Source organism: Oncorhynchus mykiss, chromosome 30, assembly GCF_013265735.2.
Source record: "Oncorhynchus mykiss isolate Arlee chromosome 30, USDA_OmykA_1.1, whole genome shotgun sequence".
In the NCBI taxonomy this organism is placed as follows: Eukaryota; Metazoa; Chordata; class Actinopteri; order Salmoniformes; family Salmonidae; genus Oncorhynchus; species Oncorhynchus mykiss.
This window is the reverse complement of record NC_050570.1, coordinates 7,324,400-7,346,327: the sequence shown is the minus strand read 5'-3', so window position 1 is coordinate 7,346,327 and position 21,928 is coordinate 7,324,400. Positions and strand designations below refer to the sequence as shown.

At 42.7% G+C, this 21,928-nt stretch overlaps 1 protein-coding gene across 4 annotated transcripts in view; it reads right to left on the bottom strand.

Moving 5' to 3' along the window:
* Nucleotides 1–3,805: 3,805 nt before the first annotated feature.
* LOC110521233 (AT-rich interactive domain-containing protein 3B) overlaps nt 3,806–21,928 on the bottom strand; it is a 29,663-nt gene continuing 11,540 nt past the window's right edge. For 3 of the 4 annotated variants that reach the window (XM_036969042.1, XM_036969044.1, XM_036969043.1), the window contains 7 exons: nt 14,806–14,880; nt 13,228–13,300; nt 8,333–8,516; nt 7,706–7,992; nt 6,150–6,455; nt 5,848–5,943; nt 3,806–5,675 (listed from right to left, as the gene is read on the bottom strand). In XM_036969042.1, the coding sequence (XP_036824937.1) occupies nt 5,530–5,675; nt 5,848–5,943; nt 6,150–6,455; nt 7,706–7,992; nt 8,333–8,516; nt 13,228–13,300; nt 14,806–14,880 (1,167 nt within the window). In that variant the 3' untranslated portion in view covers nt 3,806–5,529. The remainder of the gene's footprint in view (nt 5,676–5,847; nt 5,944–6,149; nt 6,456–7,705; nt 7,993–8,332; nt 8,517–13,227; nt 13,301–14,805; nt 14,881–21,928) is intronic. The other variant, XM_021598671.2, reaches the window with a different exon arrangement.

Sequence of the window (21,928 nt, the reverse complement as noted above, 5' to 3'; positions counted from 1 at the left end):
TATATTTAAGCAACATCTCAAGACATCAGTTAACGCTTGGTCGTAAATGGGTCTTCCAAATGAAAAATGACCCCAAGCACACTTCCAAAGTTGTGGCAAAATGGCTAAAGGACAACAAAGTCAAGGTATTGGAGTGGCCATCACAAAGCCTTGACCTCAATCCTATAGAACATTTGTGGGCAGAACTGAAAAAGTGTGAAAGAAATAAAAGCTGAAAGAAAATATTGTCTCTAATATTATTCTGACATTTCACATTCTTAAAATAAAGTGGTGATCCTAACTGACCTAAAACAGGGAATATTTACTAGGATTAAATGTCAGGAATTATGAAAAACTGAGTTGAAATGTATTTGACTAAGGTGTATGTAAACTTCCGACTTCAACTGTATATCTATACACATACATCTATACACATACATCTTTACACATACATCTATATAAATCTATACATCTATACACATACATCTATACACATACATCTATATATATCTATACACACACATCTATACACACACATCTATACATCTAAACATATACATCTATACACACACATCTATACATCTACACACATACATCTATACACATACATCTATATACATCTATACACACACATCTATACATCTATACACATACATCTATATACATCTATACACACACACATCTATACACACACATCTATACATCTATACACACACATCTATACATCTATACACATACATCTATATACATCTATACACATACATCTATACACACACATCTATACACACACATCTATACACACACATCTAAACATATACATCTATACACACACATCTATACATCTATACACATACATCTACACACATACATCTATACACATACATCTTTATCTGGCCAATGGCCAAATAACACATATCCTTTTTCAGACTTAATATATGTGGGGCGGCAGGGTAGCCTAGTGGTTAGAGTGTAGAGGCGGCAGGTAGCCTAGTGGTTAGAGTGTAGAGGCGGCAGGGTAGCCTAGTGGTTAGAGTGTAGAGGCGGCAGGGTAGCCTAGTGGTTAGAGTGTAGAGGCGGCAGGTAGCCTAGTGGTTAGAGTGTAGAGGCGGCAGGTAGCCTAGTGGTTAGAGTGTAGGGGCGGCAGGGTAGCCTAGTGGTTAGAGTGTAGAGGCGGCAGGTAGCCTAGTGGTTAGAGTGTAGAGGCGGCAGGTAGCCTAGTGGTTAGAGTGTAGAGGCGGCAGGGTAGCCTAGTGGTTAGAGTGTAGAGGCGGCAGGTAGCCTAGTGGTTAGAGTGTAGAGGCGGCAGGGTAGCCTAGTGGTTAGAGTGTAGAGGTGGCAGGGTAGCCTAGTGGTTAGAGTGTAGGGGTGGCAGGGTAGCCTAGTGGTTAGAGTGTAGGGGTGGCAGGGTAGCCTAGCTGTTAGAGTGTAGAGGCGGCAGGTAGCCTAGTGGTTAGAGTGTAGAGGCGGCAGGGTAGCCTAGTGGTTAGAGTGTAGAGGTGGCAGGGTAGCCTAGTGGTTAGAGTGTAGGGGCGGCAGGGTAGCCTAGTGGTTAGAGTGTAGGGGCGGCAGGGTAGCCTAGTGGTTAGAGTGTAGAGGCGGCAGGGTAGCCTAGTGGTTAGAGTGTAGGGGTGGCAGGGTAGCCTAGTGGTTAGAGTGTAGGGGCGGCAGGGTAGCCTAGTGGTTAGAGTGTAGAGGCGGCAGGTAGCCTAGTGGTTAGAGTGTAGAGGCGGCAGGGTAGCCTAGTGGTTAGAGTGTAGAGGTGGCAGGGTAGCCTAGTGGTTAGAGTGTAGGGGCGGCAGGGTAGCCTAGTGGTTAGAGTGTAGGGGCGGCAGGGTAGCCTAGTGGTTAGAGTGTAGAGGCGGCAGGGTAGCCTAGTGGTTAGAGTGTAGAGGCGGCAGGGTAGCCTAGTGGTTAGAGTGTAGAGGTGGCAGGGTAGCCTAGTGGTTAGAGTGTAGGGGTGGCAGGGTAGCCTAGTGGTTAGAGTGTAGGGGTGGCAGGGTAGCCTAGTGGTTAGAGTGTAGAGGCGGCAGGTAGCCTAGTGGTTAGAGTGTAGAGGCGGCAGGGTAGCCTAGTGGTTAGAGTGTAGAGGTGGCAGGGTAGCCTAGTGGTTAGAGTGTAGGGGTGGCAGGGTAGCCTAGTGGTTAGAGTGTAGGGGCGGCAGGGTAGCCTAGTGGTTAGAGTGTAGAGGCGGCAGGTAGCCTAGTGGTTAGAGTGTAGAGGCGGCAGGGTAGCCTAGTGGTTAGAGTGTAGAGGTGGCAGGATAGCCTAGTGGTTAGAGTGTAGGGGCGGCAGGGTAGCCTAGTGGTTAGAGTGTAGGGGCGGCAGGGTAGCCTAGTGGCTAGAGTGTAGAGGCGGCAGAGTAGCCTAGTGGTTAGAGTGTAGAGGCGACAGGGTAGCCTAGTGGTTAGAGTGTAGGGGCGGCAGGGTAGCCTAGTGGTTAGAGTGTAGAGGCGGCAGGTAGCCTAGTGGTTAGAGTGTAGAGGCGGCAGGGTAGCCTAGTGGTTAGAGTGTAGAGGTGGCAGGATAGCCTAGTGGTTAGAGTGTAGGGGCGGCAGGGTAGCCTAGTGGTTAGAGTGTAGGGGCGGCAGGGTAGCCTAGTGGCTAGAGTGTAGAGGCGGCAGGGTAGCCTAGTGGTTAGAGTGTAGAGGCGGCAGGGTAGCCTAGTGGTTAGAGTGTAGAGGCGGCAGGTAGCCTAGTGGTTAGAGTGTTGAACTAGTGACTGGAAGGTTGCAAGTTCAAACCCCCGAGCTGAGATACAAGATACAAATTGTTAACAGGCAGTTAACCCACTGTTCCTAGGCTGTCATTGCAGAATTTGTTCTATAAAATAAAATATAGACAAATTCCTCCCATTAATCCCCTATTACATTTCCATTGATCGTTAGTTCTCTATTGACTTCTCGTCCTGTATTTGTCTTTGAAATATTATATAGTGGCTAGGAAAAACTCCCTGGAAAGAAAGGAACCTAGGAAGAAACCAGACTCTGGCTGTGCCAGGTGTATAAGGGTCATTAAGGCTAGCTCGTTCTTCAAGATGTTCAAATGTGCATAGAGGATCAGCAGGGTCAAATAATAATCACAGTGCTTCTAGAGAGTGCAAAAGGTCAGCACCTCAGGAGTAAATGTCAGTTGTCTTTTTATAGCCAAGCATTCAGAGGACAGGACAGAAAGTGTGTTCGCAGGAAAGAGAGCGAGAGAAGGTCGAAACAGCAGATCCAGGTTCCATATCCGCAGGCAGAACAACAGAAACGGGATCAGCAGCATGACCAGGTGGACTGGGGACAGCCAGGAGTCGTCAGGCCAGGAAGGTCTGAGGCATGGTCCTAGAGCTCAGGTCCTCTGGGAGAGCGAGAGAAAGATGGGAGAATATTTAAGATCACAAAGGACACCAGATATCTGTGAGGTTATGGTAGAGGCTTAATAAAATAGTAATACACATTTGTAAATAAACAGAGCACAGATATGGACTCTGCTCCAGAGATGTCACTGGATGTAATCTGTTTAAGAGGCAATGCCGCCCCCAACAGGTCACTGGATCATACTGCATCCATCCTATACTGCATCCTTCCCATGAATACCCTCTTCATAATGCATAAGTAAACATAACACCTTATGTCAGTTATGACACATTCATAATGCATGACACACGTGCTTATAACGTCTCATATCCGCAGGCAGAACAACAGAAACTGGATCAGCAGCATGACCAGGTGGACTGGGGACAGCCAGGAGTCGTCAGGCCAGGAAGGTCTGAGGCATTAAGACCAACCAGGCTTTGGGTCTTATGAAGCAGCATGACAAATAGCAATAAAAAGTGAGAAAGGGACTTATTTCCTCAAGTTTATTTAGTTTCTCTTGTCCACATAAGAATACACTGAGTGAACAAACACCAAAAACATTTGAATCATTTCCTATCAATACATCAGGTCTTTGGTATATAATGCAGCTAGCTGGTGATTGAGGCATTTTGTGTGATTTGTGTAGTTTGCAGTGTGAGTTATACATGATTGTTAGCCTGGTTAAACCAGACTGAATGTTTTCGCAAAGTGAGATAACGCTGATCTGGAAACACTGACACAGCATTCGTTCAGTATGGTTTTACCAGGCTATGATTATGGCCCCATGATTGTACATACAGAATTATCATATTAAATAAGGTCCCTGACCAATGACTGGTTCGAAAGATAGACAGGTAGCTGAGCCCCCCACCCCAGCCAACTACTTTCAAAGCATTTTGCGCTAATGAACACAACCCAGCTCCCATGACACAGATGTCACAAGTGAGGTAGACCTATTTCAGTGTCCCACTGTATGAAAACTGAACTATTTTCCTGAAGAGTATTCTAAGACAGACTACCCTGGTCCTGTGAGTTCCTGAGAAAATCACTTCCCGAGATGGAAATGCCTTAAAAATGGGAAGTTCAGTATTTTACAACTTAAACGCTAGATGGCTCCTCACCCTGAAAGGACAGTTTCTCCAGGGCCATAGACTACGTTCAGGGTGAGGAACAATGTAAACATCAAGTTGTAAAATACTGAACTTCCCCTTTAAATGAGGTAAGACGTGTATCGTTTCCTGTTTTACAAAACAGCTCGTCTCTGAGCTGTTACCAGTTGTTTACCTTTAGCTAATTGTAAGAGAACATGACTTTTGGGTGCATCAGTTTCACCTCACCCTGCCTGGGAACAGGGGGGGCGTGCACTTTAGGATGGTCTAAAATGTGCCAACTCCACCCAACCGACGACAAAGGCGAGTTAAAATGAACGCACCGGTTGAAAGTCCTTATTGGCATCCATATTGTCCTGCTGATGGCTATAATAACATATCGTAAACAGAAGTGACGGCAACATAATGTTAAAACCATCAAATGAGGTAGACAACTAATCGGCTCCAGAGTATAGCCAATCACCACACAGTATTTTGATGTAAAAACAAAAACACACAAAAAAAATAAAAAATGTTTTTTTCACAAACCTTTTCAAATCATGCTTTTTTTTGCTTTATTCTAAAGGTTTAGAAAATAAACTAAAATCCAATTGTGAGTCCTCCTTACATGACTTAAATAGATTAGTCGGTTCACAAGCAGTTTGTGATGTGGCAATAAGGGAAACTGTTCTTTACTAATACTGTAGCTCTCACAGCCAATGAATTGAGGTATACAAAGAAAACAGCACTTTTTTGTAATACGTGAAATTAAAAGAAATAAAAAAAAAATAAAAACATTGCAGAATACAAAATGTGCCTCTTCACCTGGTTCTAATTTAGATTTCTCCCAAAATGCATTTGTGTTCAATACAAAAGATAAAGTGATTGTACAACAGTTGATTGGTTGTCAGGGGTGGAATTAGAAAAAAATGAACTTATTAATAAAAAAGTAAATTCGTTTTTTAAGGTAAATTCCTTTGATTTTCCACTCCCATATTTGTCGTCAGTAACACAGACAAATTCAGTTTGACTAAAGAAGAGGTATTTGATTGAGCACTAATTTGTCCTCAAGGCCAATAGAATAACATGAGTAACACTGGAGAGAGACTGAGGGAGCACCATGCTCAGTTTGGCCCCTTGGAGGAAGAGGAGGATGCGGAGGAAGGGCTCTGAGAGGAGGAGAGGACACCAAAACCACTCTGTCCAGCAGGAGCCACTGTCTCTGACATCACAGAGGCTGCACCAGGAGTCTTCTGGGCAAACAGCATTCCTGCAGGGGAGACAAGAACACATTTGTTGGTCAGTAGTGGGCCTCTGTGCGAGTGTGACAAGTTCAATGCCACACCGCCTAAGGAATAAGGGGATCGGAGTTGTTTCTGAACGGGTCCGAAATGTCTCAAGAATCTGAAATACAGCATTACTAATCATTTGATTACTCTCACCTGAGTATAGAGTTCCATTGACCTCCACAGACACACTGATGCTGGCTGCCCCACTACTGGAAATACTGAGAGACAGGTCTTGTTCAGTGGTACTCTCTGAGGTGGGACAAAGACAAAATGAGACATTCTGTTAATGTTTAAAATTCAATTATGTGAGTAAATGTTTATGTTTGGCTTGACAATGGGCTGCAAATGGAGTTTAGAAAAATAACAAACAGATCTGAGAACAGGCTAAACCCGACTACGTAAGTGGTAGAATATGACAACTAACTGGTAGCCAACACACCCAGCCCAGTACCAACCGTTTCTGTTGTTGTTGAGTTTGAGTTGCTTCATGCCGGGGTTGAAGTGAGAGGCCATAGCCAGAAGGTTCTGTTGGAACGCCTGTTGCATCACTCTCTGCTGTTCCTCCATGGCCAAACGAGCCATCTTCATGTCTGGACCCTCTCCTCCGCCAGCAGCCCTCTCCAGCTTCTCTCGAAGGTGCTCCAAGGTGGCGGCCTGGGCTAGCTGCTGCTGCTGCCCTAGGGAGAGAGCATGGGCCATGGGTAGACGGCTTGGAAGCATGGGGGTTGAAATCTCCTCTGAAAGGGAACAGAGGGAGAGAACTTTTCATAGATTAATCACCCCTCAAATATCAACATTTGAAATACTCACATTCAACAATCACCATTTTTCAAAACATGCCCATTAGATTCAATTCAGAAACATGGCCATTAGATTCAGAAACATAGCCATTAGATTAGTTTCAGAAACATGGCCATTAGATTCGTTTCAGAAACATGGCCATTAGATTCGTTTCAGAAGCATGGCCATTAGATTCGTTTCAGAAACATGGCCATTAGATTCAGAAACATGGCCATTAGATTAGTTTCAGAAACATGGCCATTAGATTCAGAAACATGGCCATTAGATTCAGAAACATGGCCATTAGATTCAGAAGCATGGCCATTAGATTCGTTTCAGAAGCATGGCCATTAGATTCGTTTCAGAAGCATGGCCATTAGATTCGTTTCAGAAGCATGGCCATTAGATTCGTTTCAGAAGCATGGCCATTAGATTCGTTTCAGAAGCATGGCCATTAGATTCGTTTCAGAAGCATGGCCATTAGATTCGTTTCAGAAGCATGGCCATTAGATTCGTTTCAGAAGCATGGCCATTAGATTCGTTTCAGAAGCATGGCCATTAGATTCGTTTCAGAAGCATGGCCATTAGATTCGTTTCAGAAGCATGGCCATTAGATTCGTTTCAGAAGCATGGCCATTAGATTCGTTTCAGAAGCATGGCCATTAGATTCGTTTCAGAAGCATGGCCATTAGATTCGTTTCAGAAGCATGGCCATTAGATTAGTTTCAGAAGCATGGCCATTAGATTAGTCTCAGAAGCATGGCCATTAGATTCGTTTCAGAAGCATGGCCATTAGATTCGTTTCAGAAGCATGGCCATTAGATTCGTTTCAGAAGCATGGCCATTAGATTCGTTTCAGAAGCATGGCCATTAGATTCGTTTCAGAAGCATGGCCATTAGATTAGTTTCAGAAGCATGGCCATTAGATTCGTTTTTTTGTGTAACCCTGTGTTGTTGTTCGTGTCACACTGCTTTGCTTTATCTTGGCCAGGTCGCAGTTGTAAATGAGTACTTGTTCTCAACTGGCCTCCCTGGTTAAATAAAATAAACAAACTAAACAGCAGAGGGTGTCATAACACATGAACTCTTTGTAAATGTGATCTCAAAACTAGGTAGCCCGTCACAAGGTACCCGTCACATGATAGCAGCTTTCACACTAGATGAACACCATGGTGGATTTCCAATCTACATACCAAAAACAATTACACCTTTAAAATATGTATACAAATACCTGTGGATCTTTTCAGAGATGGGCTGGGGGAGGTGTGCAGGCCGTTGTGACCAGCTGAGGAGTGGTGGGCCATCTTGGGGGGGGAGAGGAGGGAGTGGTGGGGCATCTTGGGGGGAGAGAGGAGGGAGTGGTGGGGGTGGCCAGGGGTGGTGGAGGGGGAGAAGTGGTACAGGCTGTTGCTGTGTCTTCGGCCTTCCCTCCGGTTACCGTCTATAGCAGCCTGGAGCTCGCCTGGAGAGCTCAGCCCTTTCTTCTCACACTCGTACGGGTACAGGTACTTCATATACCTGGGTGGACGTATGACAAGGCAGTGGTTGGATTTGTTATGCATTTAGAAGTACATTTCTATCATGAACAGAAAAATGTTTGTTGCCTATAAAGAAATAATTTCTCATTTGAAAACAACTAACATCTACAGAGTAGATGGGGTGTTGGTAGTTGTAGATAGTGTTGGGTTGTGTTCATTTGGGCACACTGTAAGAAGACGGTATAAATTGGTTTGCAAAGGAAAAATAAAAAACATTTCTTATTGGACAGGTTCACATAGTACCTCCCCCGTTGATCTCAATTTCGGGAGCATTTCCTTCTGTTTTGGTGCAGAATGAACATGGTCCAGAGTAGACTCACTGTGTGCGGAGGGTGAAGGCTGCTGAGGTGATGGAGGTGGGCAGGTTGAGTCCTCTCGTGATCTCTCTCCAGATCTTCTTGTTAATGACCTCCACCAGGCCGCCCTTCTCCGTCACCAGCTTGTAGAGCATGTACAGGTCCAGAATCTGCTTCGCCATGATGGGGATGCGGTTCACCGGGGTGCCTGGAGAAAGAGGTAAGAACAGGTAGAAGAGTTGAAACTAGACGTCTACAGATCCAAGATGGTGGCAGATATCATGATGGGGATGCGGTTCACCGGGGTGCCTGGAGAAAGAGGTAAAAACAGGTAGAAGAGTTGAAACTAGAGGTCTACAGATCCAAGATGGTGGCAGATATCATGATGGGGATGCGGTTCACCGGGGTGCCTGGAGAAAGAGGTAAAAACAGGTAGAAGACTTGAAACTAGACGTCTACAGATCCAAGATGGTGGCAGATATCATGACGGAGATGTGGTTGACCAGGGTGCCTGGAGAAACATGGGTAACACTGAATGCATTCAACTGAAATGTGTCTTCTGCATCTGCAATCCAACCCCCCTGAGGGGGGGGGGGGGGCTGCCATAATCAACATCCACGTCTTCGGCACCCGGGGAACAGTGGGTTAACTGCCTTGCACGGGGGCAGAATGACAGATTTTTACCTTGTCAGCTCGGGGATTCGATCCAGCAACCTTTTGGTTACTGGGCCCAACGTGAAGAACACCTATTTAACCCAGATTAAAACAGTCAGGTAATAGGAGAACTATTGTAAATGGCAGGTGGACCGAGTCATGGAGAGGAAGAGAGTGAGGATTGACAGTCAATCCTAAAACCAATTAACGAAGGGGGCTAAACGGCAGTTGTTGGGTTGGGATTATTTCTTACTTTAGACATCGGGATGAGTGTGTAAAACGCACATAAAACACACACACACGTGTTTTCAAATCATGCCATTTGTTGCCGGGTGGGGAATTAAGGGCAGGAAGGGCTAACATGTAGCACAACCAGTAAACTTCTGTAGATGTCTGTCCCAAACGATGTCCTCTATTGTGGGTCCATTAGCCTACAAACCTACAGTAAAGCTAGAAGTCTATTCAGCAGCTCATGAAGAACCTGTATTTTGTCTTGTAAACCACTGTTTCATAACATAAAATTAAAAATAAATTAGGAAGATTGAATTGATTATTTTCAGCTTAACTGATTTGTAATGGAATTGATCCCTACCCTGACAACGAAGTCCAACACCTCAGAGATATAAAATTATATGTAAAATGAAGCCATTTCCATCTATGACCGATCACTGTAACTATAACTAACTGTACACAGCCAATCTGTAAATAGCACTTCATAATAATAATCTGCCCATCTATCACTTCAGTGTTAATGCTAAATTGTAATTATTTCACCTCTATGGCCTATTTATTGCCTTACCTCCTTACTTCATTTGCACACACTGTATACGGGTTTTTCTATTGTGTTACTGACTGTAAAGTTTGTTTATTCCATGTGTAACTCTGTGTTGTTTTTGTCACGCTGCTTTGCTTTATCTTGACCAGATCGCAGTTGTAAATGAGAACTTGTTCTCAACTGGGCTACCTGGTTATATAAAAGGTGAAAAATAAAAAGCTGGCCGCCAAACTGAGCAATCGAGGGAGAAGGGCCTTGGTCGGGGAGGTGACCAAGAAACCGATGGTCACTCTGACAGAACTCCAGAGATCCTTTGTCGAGATGAGAGAACCTTTCAGAAGGACAACCATCTCTGCAACACTCCACCAATCAGACCTTTATGGTACAATGGCCAGACGGAAGCCACTCCTCAGTAAAAAGGTACGACAGTCCACTTGGAGTTTGCCAAAAAGACACCTGAAGGATTCTCAGACCATGAGAAACAAGATTCTCTGGTCTGACGAAACCAAGATGAACTCTTTGGCCTGAATGCCAAGCGTCACATCTGGAGGAAAACAGGCACCATCCCTACGGTGATGCATGGTGGTGGCAGCATTCATGCTGTGGGGATAATTTTCAGCAGCAGGGACTGGGAGACTAGTCAGGATCGAGGGAAAGATGAACGGGGCAAAATACAGAGAGAGCCTTGATGAAAACCTGCTTCCGAGAGCTCAGGACCTCACACTGGGGCGGAGGTTCACCTTCCAACAGGACAACAACACTAAGCACACAGCCAAGACAATGCAGGAGTGGCTTCGGAACGAGTCTCTGAATGTCCTTGCGTGGCCCAGCCAGACCCCGTCTTGAACCTGATCTCACATCTCTGGACAGACCTGAAAATAGCTGTGCAGCGACGCTCCCCATCCAACCTGATAGAACTGGAGAAGAATTCCTCAAACTTCAAATACAGGTTTGCCAAGCTTGTAGCGTCACAACCAAGAAGACTCGAGGATGTAATCGCTGCCAAAGGTGTTTCAACAAAGTACTTAGTAAAGGGGCTGAATACTTATGTAAATGTGATTTCAGTTTTTTTTTAAATTACTTTTAATACATTTGCAAAAAAAAATCTACGAACCTGTGTTTGCTTAGTCATTATGGGGTATTCTGTGTAGATTGATGAGGGGAAAAAAACGATTTAATCCATTTTAGAATAAGGCTGTAGCCTAACAAAGTGTGAAGGGTCTGAATACTTTCCGAATGCTGTTTGTGTGAAATTAGTTTGGATTTAGAATGGACCATTATCATACACCTGTCATGTCTACTAATGACCATAAGCAGCATCAGAGCTTGGAGAAACCTCATTACCGTGACCGAATGGTCACGTGGAATTCGACTGCGGTCATGAGTCTTGACCGCCAGTGTGGCGGTAATATAGTCACACTAACAACCCCTAGGCGTGAATACTTTCTGAAGGCACTGTATGAAAGAAGAGGCCCTGAATTAGAGGCTTGTTCATCCATCAGGCCTAATTGAAACCCAGGGGCCCCTTAATCCAGACCCTTAACCCCCTTCATACCCCCCTCCTCACCCAAACACACCCTCCATAACCCTACTTTGCATTGCTAATAGCGTTAGCGCAATAACATGCTAGCCGTTCCCATAAACTTCCAGTCGTTGAGCTAACAATTATTAATTTAAAAGCGCATTAAGCAGAAATATACATACATTTGAAAAATATCAATATTTGAGTATAGGGGAAAGACTGAACATACGGAGAAGCATGGTTAGGGGGGCTAAAGAGGGTACATTATTGTAAGGCGGAAAGAATGGCCTTAGCTTTAATCACAGCTGACATCTTCAATAACATTTGAACTGGAGGATTTGAACTGTTTAACCCGCCATTACTGACATTCCTGCAGTATTGCACTCATAAACCATTCATATTTTTCTCATTTTCTCGTGAAATGCAGTCTACAAATAAAGCTGGAGGAATTTCAGGAACCCGTTTAGAGGGATCCCAGGGAATCAAACCCACAGACATGGCTCCTAGGACATAAGGTTAAGATCGATCCTTACTTCTTAAAGATTGGTTCTGGAAAGAGTCGCTCATTTTTTCACAAACTGAAAGAGGAAATTGAACATTAAACAAGTCTTGGGTGAGTGGCATGCTACGTTATTCTATGAGAGTTTAGGTGAGTGGCATGCTACGTTATTCTATGAGAGTTTAGGTGAGTGGCATGCTACGTTATTCTATGAGAGTTTAGATGAGTGGCATGCTACGTTATTCTATGAGAGTTTAGATGAGTGGCATGCTACGCTATTCTATGATATTCTATGAGAGTTTAGATGAGTGGCATGCTACGTTATTCTATGAGAGTTTAGATGAGTGGCATGCTACGCTATTCTATGAGAGTTTAGATGAGTGGCATGCTACGTTATTCTATGAGAGTTTAGGTGAGTGGCATGCTACGTTATTCTATGAGAGTTTAGATGAGTGGCATGCTACGTTATTCTATGAGAGTTTAGATGAGTGGCATGCTACGTTATTCTATGAGAGTTTAGATGAGTGGCATGCTACGTTATTCTATGAGAGTTTAGATGAGTGGCATGCTACGTTATTCTATGAGAGTTTAGGTGAGTGGCATGCTACGTTATTCTATGAGAGTTTAGGTGAGTGGCATGCTACGCTATTCTATGATATTCTATGAGAGTTTAGATGAGTGGCATGCTACGTTATTCTATGAGAGTTTAGATGAGTGGCATGCTACGCTATTCTATGAGAGTTTAGATGAGTGGCATGCTACGCTATTCTATGAGAGTTTAGATGAGTGGCATGCTACGCTATTCTATGAGAGTTTAGATGAGTGGCATGCTACGTTATTCTATGAGAGTTTAGATGAGTGGCATGCTACGTTATTCTATGAGAGTTTAGATGAGTGGCATGCTACGTTATTCTATGAGAGTTTAGATGAGTGGCATGCTACGTTATTCTATGAGAGTTTAGGTGAGTGGCATGCTACGTTATTCTATGAGAGTTTAGGTGAGTGGCATGCTACGTTATTCTATGAGAGTTTAGGTGAGTGGCATGCTACGCTATTCTATGATATTCTATGAGAGTTTAGATGAGTGGCATGCTACGCTATTCTATGAGAGTTTAGATGAGTGGCATGCTACGCTATTCTATGAGAGTTTAGATGAGTGGCATGCTACGTTATTCTATGAGAGTTTAGATGAGTGGCATGCTACGCTATTCTATGAGAGTTTAGATGAGTGGCATGCTACGCTATTCTATGAGAGTTTAGATGAGTGGCATGCTACGTTATTCTATGAGAGTTTAGATGAGTGGCATGCTACGTTATTCTATGAGAGTTTAGAATGTGCAGTATAATCTTAAAACCGCTCGACTGAAGGTTCACATGTTCACTCCAAGTGAGGAATCCACAGGTGCAATGTTTTCGACAAAAGCAGAACTGGCTTTATAGTAAAAAAAAAAAAAAGACTGGAGGTTTACCTCTTTTCTGCATGAAGACAAACAGTTCATCAAGGAACTCCTTCCGGTTTGGGTCACTGTCCAATTCATACAGCTGGGGGTGGAAATTAACTTGTTAATAACTTTATCACAGAGTTAAATAGTCGCTTTCAAACTAGGGATTCCGTTGCTAAATGAGTTAAGACAGTAATTCTGTTCATTGATTCTGCATGCAGGAACTACTTATTGTCACAACCAGCCAAAAGCGGGAGGTTTTTAAAAATACTTACGTAGTTTAACCCAAAATTCACCAGACCTCTGTTCCTTCACTTTAATAATCAACTTTATAACTAACTTAGTTAACCCCATCAGCCCCGAGATAACAGCCAAAAATCGGCTTTTCCTTGATCTGACTTTCATTTATCTGCCCGCCCAGCAATTACATGTAGCCTCACAATGAAGAGTTACTGATGTCTTTTCAGGACAACCAGGGATACAAGTAGAACACTACAATTTGACAAAACAGTTGAAGTCGTGAGTTTTATTGACAAATTCAAAGTCAGTGACAGGAGTTTGTGACATCAACTATGTGAGCTTATTACAGTATTATAGACACGATGTCCTGGGATTTCCTATGATCTATGTAGAAGAACCCCTTACATTATTATAGACACGATGTCCTGGGATTTCCTATGATCTCTATGTAGAAGAACCCCCTTACAGTATTATAGACACGATGTCCTGGGATTTACTATGATCCATGTAGAAGAACCCCTTACCTTCTAACGACTAGCGTAGCTTGTGGGGTCATTGAGCACAACATGTTACATGTGCGTGTTCTTGAGGGTCTCAGCTTGTCATAGATTGGTTTGAGCTACAAACCTTCGGACTCTTTTGTATAAAAAGACACGGCCCCGAGCCCCTTCGGGATCTGCCGTCAGACCCCGTTAAATCGCGCACTAATGGTTGGTATATACAGATGCAGAGGAAACCAATCTATTTTTAAAAAAAAGGTACAAACCCAGAATTGACACCCAAACACAAAATGTTTAAAAAATATATAAAAATGTTATAAATATATAAATATATATTAAAAAAAGGATTTAAAAGTCCAAAATAGGCCAGACTTACGGTGGGACTCATTGGGTTAATAACCATCCAAACACAAGTGTATGTTTATTCACTATTCAGACATACTATCCAGTGGATGGCCCACGAAGACCATTGGAGAAAATCTAGACTCATCTCAACAAGACTGGCTGTCAACTGCCACACTGAACATTTGACAAAATAGGAGAACACATCAAGATCCAAGTGTACAAAATGAATCATCAAAAAGGAATCCAGTTTGGAGTATAGGGCTGAGTACCTACTCTCTACCCTCCAAGAAGTGTGCACTTGTTCACTACCCACTCAGGCATTTAAAAAGGCATTGGATTGGTGCAAGCATAGTTGGAAGGGGTTTCCACCATATTTCCTGACACCAGTCCCGCTCCTTCTAAATACACAAGTAGAGCTTCGGAATGTAGCTTAGCTTTGCTCAGACGGGTCTGTGTGGATTAGTTTTAGTTTAGCTGAGCTTAATGCATCAGCTTACATCCTTCTTTAAAATCTGATTACCTTGGCGAAGTCTCTGGACGGCTCTCCTCTTGTTTTGCCTCCTTCATTCTCCTCCGCCCAGCCCACACTGCCTTTCTGTAAACACACACAAAAAAAAACATGGTTACACACACACACACACACACAAAAGGGCTGCTGCCTCCAGTGCATGTGTGCTGCAGCAGAAGGGGTCTGAATCCGTGCTAGTGCCATGTCAGCACCGTCTCCTCTTTCTATACAATAAACCTACGAAGACTTAATAAAAACGCACACACACACACACACACACGTTCAAAAGTTTCAGGTCACTTAGAAATTTCCTTGTTTTTGACAGAAAAGCAAAACATTTTTTTTGTCCTTTAAAATAAACATCAAATTGATCAGAAATACAGTGTAGACGTAGTCATTTACAACATTAACAATCGTAGCTGGAAACTGATTATTTTTTAAATGGAATATCTACATAGGTGTACAGAGGCCCATTATCAGCAACCATCACTCCTGTGTTCCAATGGCACGTTGTGTTACCTAATCCAAGTTTATCATTTTAAAAAGGCTAATTGATCATTAGAAAACCCTTTTGAAATGATGTTAGCACAGCTGAAAACTGTTGTTCAGATTAAAGAAGCAATAAAACTGGCCTTCTTTAGACTAGTTGAGTATCTGGAGCATCAGCATTTGTGGGTTCGATTACAGGCTCAAAATGGCCAGAAACAAAGCACTGTCTTCTGAAACTCGTCAGTCTATTCTTGTTCTGAGAAATGAAGGCTATTCTATGCGAGAAATTGCCAAGAAACTGAAGATCTCATTCAACGCTGTGTACTACTCCCTTCACAGAACAGCGCAAACTGGCTTTAACCAGAGTAGAAAGAGGAGTGGGAGGCCCCAGTGCACAAGTGAGCAAGAGGACAAGTACATTAGAATGTCTAGTTTGAGAAAGACGCCTCACAAGTCCTCAACTGGCAGCTTCATTAAATAGTACCCGCAAAACACCAGTCTCAACGTCAACAGTGAAGAGGCGACTCCGGGATGCTGGCCTTCTAGGCAGAGTTCCTCTGTCCAGTGTCTGTGTTCTTTTGTATCTAACACCTCGGTTTCTTACCCCCATACTCTTTGCCCTATATTCTCAATCTTCTACCAGCTACAAAACAGGGTTCAGGGAGAGCCAGTGGATGGAAACGTGTGTGTGTGTGTGACTTCACCTTTATTTGCATAGCGTGACCCATGAGAGATGTTCTCCATTTACACAGCTGTGGATTTTGTTTGTTCCCCTGGCTTCAAGGACACAATGACCTACTCCAGACAGCTCTGCTCCCAAGCACTGAAACAATTATACAGAAAACTCTGATCATAAAGTACTGTTAAGATCTGAATAAGGGGTAATATTAAAAGTAAATTTGACCATAGTCCAGTGGCTACGTGAAACAAAATTACAAAAGTGTGACAGAGCCACTAAATTTCACACCCAGCTAGGTCATGTTTAAATACGTTTTTTTTGTTGCTGTAGTGACATTCATTTTTTCCCCTCCTCATCTCCACAGAGGAACTCTGGAGTTCTGTCAGAGTGACCATCGGGTTCTTGATCACCTCCCTGACCAAGGCCCTTCTCCCCCGATCGCTCAGTTCGGCCGGGGAGCCAGCTCTTGTTGGTTCCAAACTTCTTCCATTTAATAAGGATGGAGGTCACTGTGTTCTTGTGGACCTTCAATGCTGCAGACTTTTTTTGGCACCCTTCCCCAGATCTGTGCCTCTCCACAATCCTGTCTCTGAGCTCTACAGACAACTCCTTCGACCTCATGGCTTTGGTTTTTGCTCTGATGTCCACTGTGGGACAAGTGTGTGCCTTTCCAAATAATTTTCAATCAATTGAGTTTACCACAGATGGACTACAAATCAAGTGTTAAAAACATCTCAAGGATGATCAATGGAAACAGGATGCACCTGAGCTCAATCGAGTCTCATAGCAAAGAGTCTGAATACTTATGTAAATAAGGTATTTATACATTTGCTAAATAAAACTAAAAACCTGTTTTCACTTTCTCTTTATGGGGTACTATGTGTAGATTGAGGAAAACAATTACTTTAATCAATTTTAGAATAAGGCTGTAACGTAACAAAATGTTGAAAAAGTGAAGGAGTCTGAATACTTTCTGAATGCACTGTCCTTTAAACTTTATGCAGAAATGTGGTGGAAATGTCCCCTAAAATTACTGTTCTGTTATTTATAATGGGCCATTAGTAAATTACATAATGATGGCTTAAAATGTTCATGGAGAGTAGAAAATACAATCAAAGAGATCATGTTTTTTAAAATTATTATTATTATTTTTTAAATATGACCAAAAATGTGCCCAAAATGCTGTCTAAATCAGATTTTTTTTTTAAATATATTTTGATCCCGCGATTGAGAGGATAACATTTTGAACATGCTCCTAATGATTTCAAAATATAGTGTAATATCTCTGGATTAGAATGATATAGAACATGTACCAAAACAGTGGTTAAACAAAAAGTAAATGGTAGCCTTAGTATCATGTCCCATTCCATCAAGGTAGAGTTATATTGGAAATGGCTTCATGTCCATGGTCCCATTGTCAACATTCTATGTACAGGGGAGGTTTCTCGTCACATTTCTAGAAATTGACAAAATGCAGAATGTCAAATTTTATAAATCACTGTATTTAGTAGACTTTAGGAAACACTAATTTGACAGATGAGTGTTTACATGTAAAATACAGAAAAGTAAGACGAAAGTATGTTCAAGAATCAGTATTTTGGGTAGTTTTTTGGGTACCTTCTTCAAAATATTCAAAAAGGACAAATATCAATGGCTCTTTATAGGTGTTCAAGACACCAACTAACATTTTTAAGCCCTCATTGGGCATTATGTACCAGTTATTTATGGAGATATGAATCCTTTCCAACATGGTCCTACGGAGCTAGTCGGTGGTCGCTTTGGAAAATGTAGTATAAAATCACTTTTGTAAAAGCCGCCTGACGAATCAATGTCTCGCAAGATCCACTTAAATGGATGATTAATTTGTATTCCGCATAACAATACTTTTTCTTCAAGCTCCCTGTGTTGTTTTTTTATTCTTCGGTTCTCTCATGTAGCCAGATACATGTTAGTTCTGGAGACCACCAGACCTGGAATAGGGGGGGGGGGGCTATTCTTTAGGAACAGTCCATCTACACAAAATCCATTGAAAAGCCCTGTATGGTTCCCTGTGTGTTACGCTTTTAACAACAGTCCGTCCATACAGACAGATACAGCCAATCCATTGTAAAGGCCGTATTGTCGAGCCGTAACAGTACCCCTGTGAGTACAGCTGTCGCATGAAGCAGCAGTAATGGCCAAACCAGTGGCTATATATTATTCTAATAATGGCGGTCTGGTTGCCCCGGGCAACCGACCAATAGACCGGACCTTTCTATTGACGAGGAAGCAGATGCCCCTGCCCTGATCTGAGTGACTCGTTGGTAATAAAGTGAAAATAAAATCTGCTTCCCTGTTGAGGAGATAGTGAAATCCCACTATGGATCTGTCTATTGACAAAAAAGCTCCACTTAGTCATCTCCTTTTAGTGATTACTTTCTAGGCTTTCAATTCTGACCACTTTATGTTCGTTTAAGATAAGAGGACCCTACAACAACAGAGAGCAAAACGCAGATCAGGGTAAAAGTATTCGGGGAACTTATATATTTTTTTCACAATATAAATCACTTAGTTGATCTAAAAATCTAAATGTATCCAATAATACACTAACTATAGTGAACAAAAATATAAAAACGGTTTATATTAGGAAATCAGTAATTCTATGGATCTCACATCACTGGGAATACAGATATGCGTCGGTTGGTCACAGATACCTTAAAAAGAAAAATGTAGTGGCGTGGATCAGAGAACCAGTCAGTATCTGGTGTGATCACCATTTGCTTCATGCAGCGAGACACATCTCCTTCACATAGAGTTGATCGGGTTGTTGATTGTGGCCTGTGGAATGTTGTCCCACTCCTCTTCAATGATGGTGCAAAGTTGCTAGATATGGGTGGGAACTGGAACACACTGTCATACATGTCGATCCAGAGCATCCAAAATATATGTTCAATGGGTGACATGTCTGGGGAGTATGCAGTCCATGGAAAAACTGGGACATTTTCAGCTCCCGGGAGTCGTGTACAGATCCTTGCGACATGGGACCGTGCATTATGTTGAAACATGAGGTGAAGGTAGAGGGTGAATGGCATGATAACGGGCCTCAAGATCTCGTCACGGTATCTCTGTGCATTCAAATTGCCATCGATTAGATGCAATTGTGTTCATTGTCCGTAGCTTTTCTAGTAATGAGCTTCATTACCAGAGGTGCAGCTGCTCCTGCAGTGAAACCTTATCCCTAAAACATACAGTTACAGCAGGGGGGGGGGGGGGGGGGGTGGGGGGGCAGGGGGCAAATCTTTCATCCAAATGATCTTTAATCAACTTATTGGGCCTCCACTCTCCCCTCCACAAGTCGAAATAATTGGTCTGGCCCTTTGCTGTGCCCGGGGTTATCTGAGCGGATAAGGGTCTTTATCCAACAGCGTTAGCTCAGTGATGTCATGGTTAGCCGGTGTGCCTGGTCACACGCAAGGATTAAACATGGCTGGCCCTGACCCAGCACCAGCACTGTGGAAGTTGTTTCTCGTCGGGTGGTGTGTGTATTCTGCACGTTTCAAGACTTTGATTTTTTTCTTTATTTTATTTCACCTTTATTTAACCAGGTAGGCTAGTTGAGAACACCTTTATTTAACCAGGTAGGCTAGTTGAGAACACCTTTATTTAACCAGGTAGGCTAGTTGAGAACAAGTTCTCATTTACAACTGTGACCTGGCCAAGATAACGCATAGCAGTGTGACACAGACAACAACACAGAGTTACACATGGAATAAACAATAAACAAGCCAATAACACAATAAACAAGTCAATGACACAGTAGAAAAAAAGAAAGTATATATACAGCGTGTGCAAAAGGCATGAGGACGTAAGGCCATAGGAGCGAACAGTTACAATTTAGCAGATTAACACTGGAGTGATAAATGAGCAGATGATGATGTGCAAGTAGAGATACTGGTGTGCAAAAGAGCAGAAAAGTAAATAAAATAAAAACAGTATGGGGATTAGGTAGGTAGATTGGGTGGGCTATTTACAGATGCAGCTGCAGTGATTGGTTAGCTGATGAGGGAAATAAAAGTCTCCAACTTCAGTGATTTTTGCAATTCGTTCCAGTCACTGGCAGCAGAGAACTGTAAGGAAAGGCGGCCAAATGAGGTGTTGGCTTTGGGAAGGATCAGTGAGATACACCTGCTGGAACGGGTGGGTGTTGTTATGGTGACCAGTGAGCTGAGATAAGGAGGAGCTTTACCTAGCATGGATTTGTAGATGACCTGGAGCCAGTGGGTCTGGCAACGAATATGAAGCGAGGGCCAGCCGACTAGAGCATACAGCTCAGTGGTGGGTGGGATAAGGTGATTTGGTAACAAAACGGATGGCACTGTGATAGACTGCATCCAGTTTGCTGAGTAGAGTGTTGGAAGCTATTTTGTAGATGACGTCGCCGAAGTCGAGGATCGGTAGGATAGTCAGTTTTACTAGGGTAAGTTTGGCAGCATGAGTGAAGGAGGCTTTGCTGCGAAATAGAAAGCAGATTCTAGATTTGATTTTGGATTGGAGATGTTTAATATGAATGTATTAATCTCCAAAGCTATTTGTTTAAAAAAAAAGGAAACATTCGAAGAGACCAGATTGCTACAACATTATTGTATTATTGCTTTTCCCAATAAAAGCTAAAAAAAATTGATGACATTTAAAAAAAATAATTAACTCCATTTTAGATATTTCTAGAATCTTAAACCTCTTTTCAAACATTACCATCCTGTACTACACAATGCAAAATAAATCCAAATGAATGATAAGAAACGTATATATATATATATATATATATATATATATATTTTTTTTTTAAACTCCACACCACTACCCCTCTCCACACCACTACCCCTCTCCACGCTATACACTGAGTATACTAAACATTAGGAACACCTTCCTAATATTGAGTTACACGTCCTCAGAACAGCCTCAATTCATCGGAGCATGGACTCTACAAGGTGTCGAAAGCATTCCACAGGGATGGTGGCCCATGTTGACTTCGATGCTTCACACAGTTGTGTCAAGTTGGGCTGGATATACTTTGGCTGGTGGACCATTCTTGATAGACAGGGGAAACTGGTGAGTGTGGAAAAACCGGCACCTAGTACCATAATACCATGTTCATTATTTTGTCTTGCCCATTCACCCTCTGAATGGCACACAATCCATGTCTCAAGACTTCTTTAACCTGTCTCCTCCCCTTCATTTACACTGATTGAAGTGGATTTAACAGGTGACATCAATAAGGGATCATAGTTTGTGTGTACACACACACGTTCAAAAGTTTGGGGTCACTTAGATATGTCCATGTTTTTGAAAGAAAAGCATCCGCAAAACACCAGTCTCAACATCAACAGTGAAGAGACGACTCCGGAATGCTGGCCTTCTAAGCAGAGCTGCAAAGAAAAAGCCATATCTCAGACTGGTCAATAAAAAGAAAAGATTAAGATGGGCAAAAGAACAAACATTGGACTGAGGAACTCTGCCTTGAAGGCCATCATCCAGGAGTCGCCTCTTCACTGTTGACGTTGAGACTGGTGTTTTGCGGGTACTATTTAATGAAGCTGCCAGTTGAGGACTTGAGGCGTCTGTTACTCAAACTAGACATTCTAATGTACTTGTCCTCTTGCTCAGTTGTGCACTGGGGCCTCCCACCCCTCTTTCTATTCTGGTTAGAGCCAGTTTGCGCTGTTCCGTGAAGGGAGTAGTATGCAGCGTTGTATGAGATCTTCAGTTTCTTGGCAATATCCTGCATGGAATAGCCTTCATTTCTCAGAACAAGAATAGACTGACGAGTTTCAGAAGAAAGTGCTTTGTTTCTGGCCATTTTGAGCCTGTAATCAAACCCACAAATGCTGATGCTCCAGATACTCAACTAGTCTAAAGGCCAGTTTTATTGCTTCTTTAATTAGCACTACAGTTTTCAGCTGTGCTAACATAATTTCAAAAGGAGTTTTC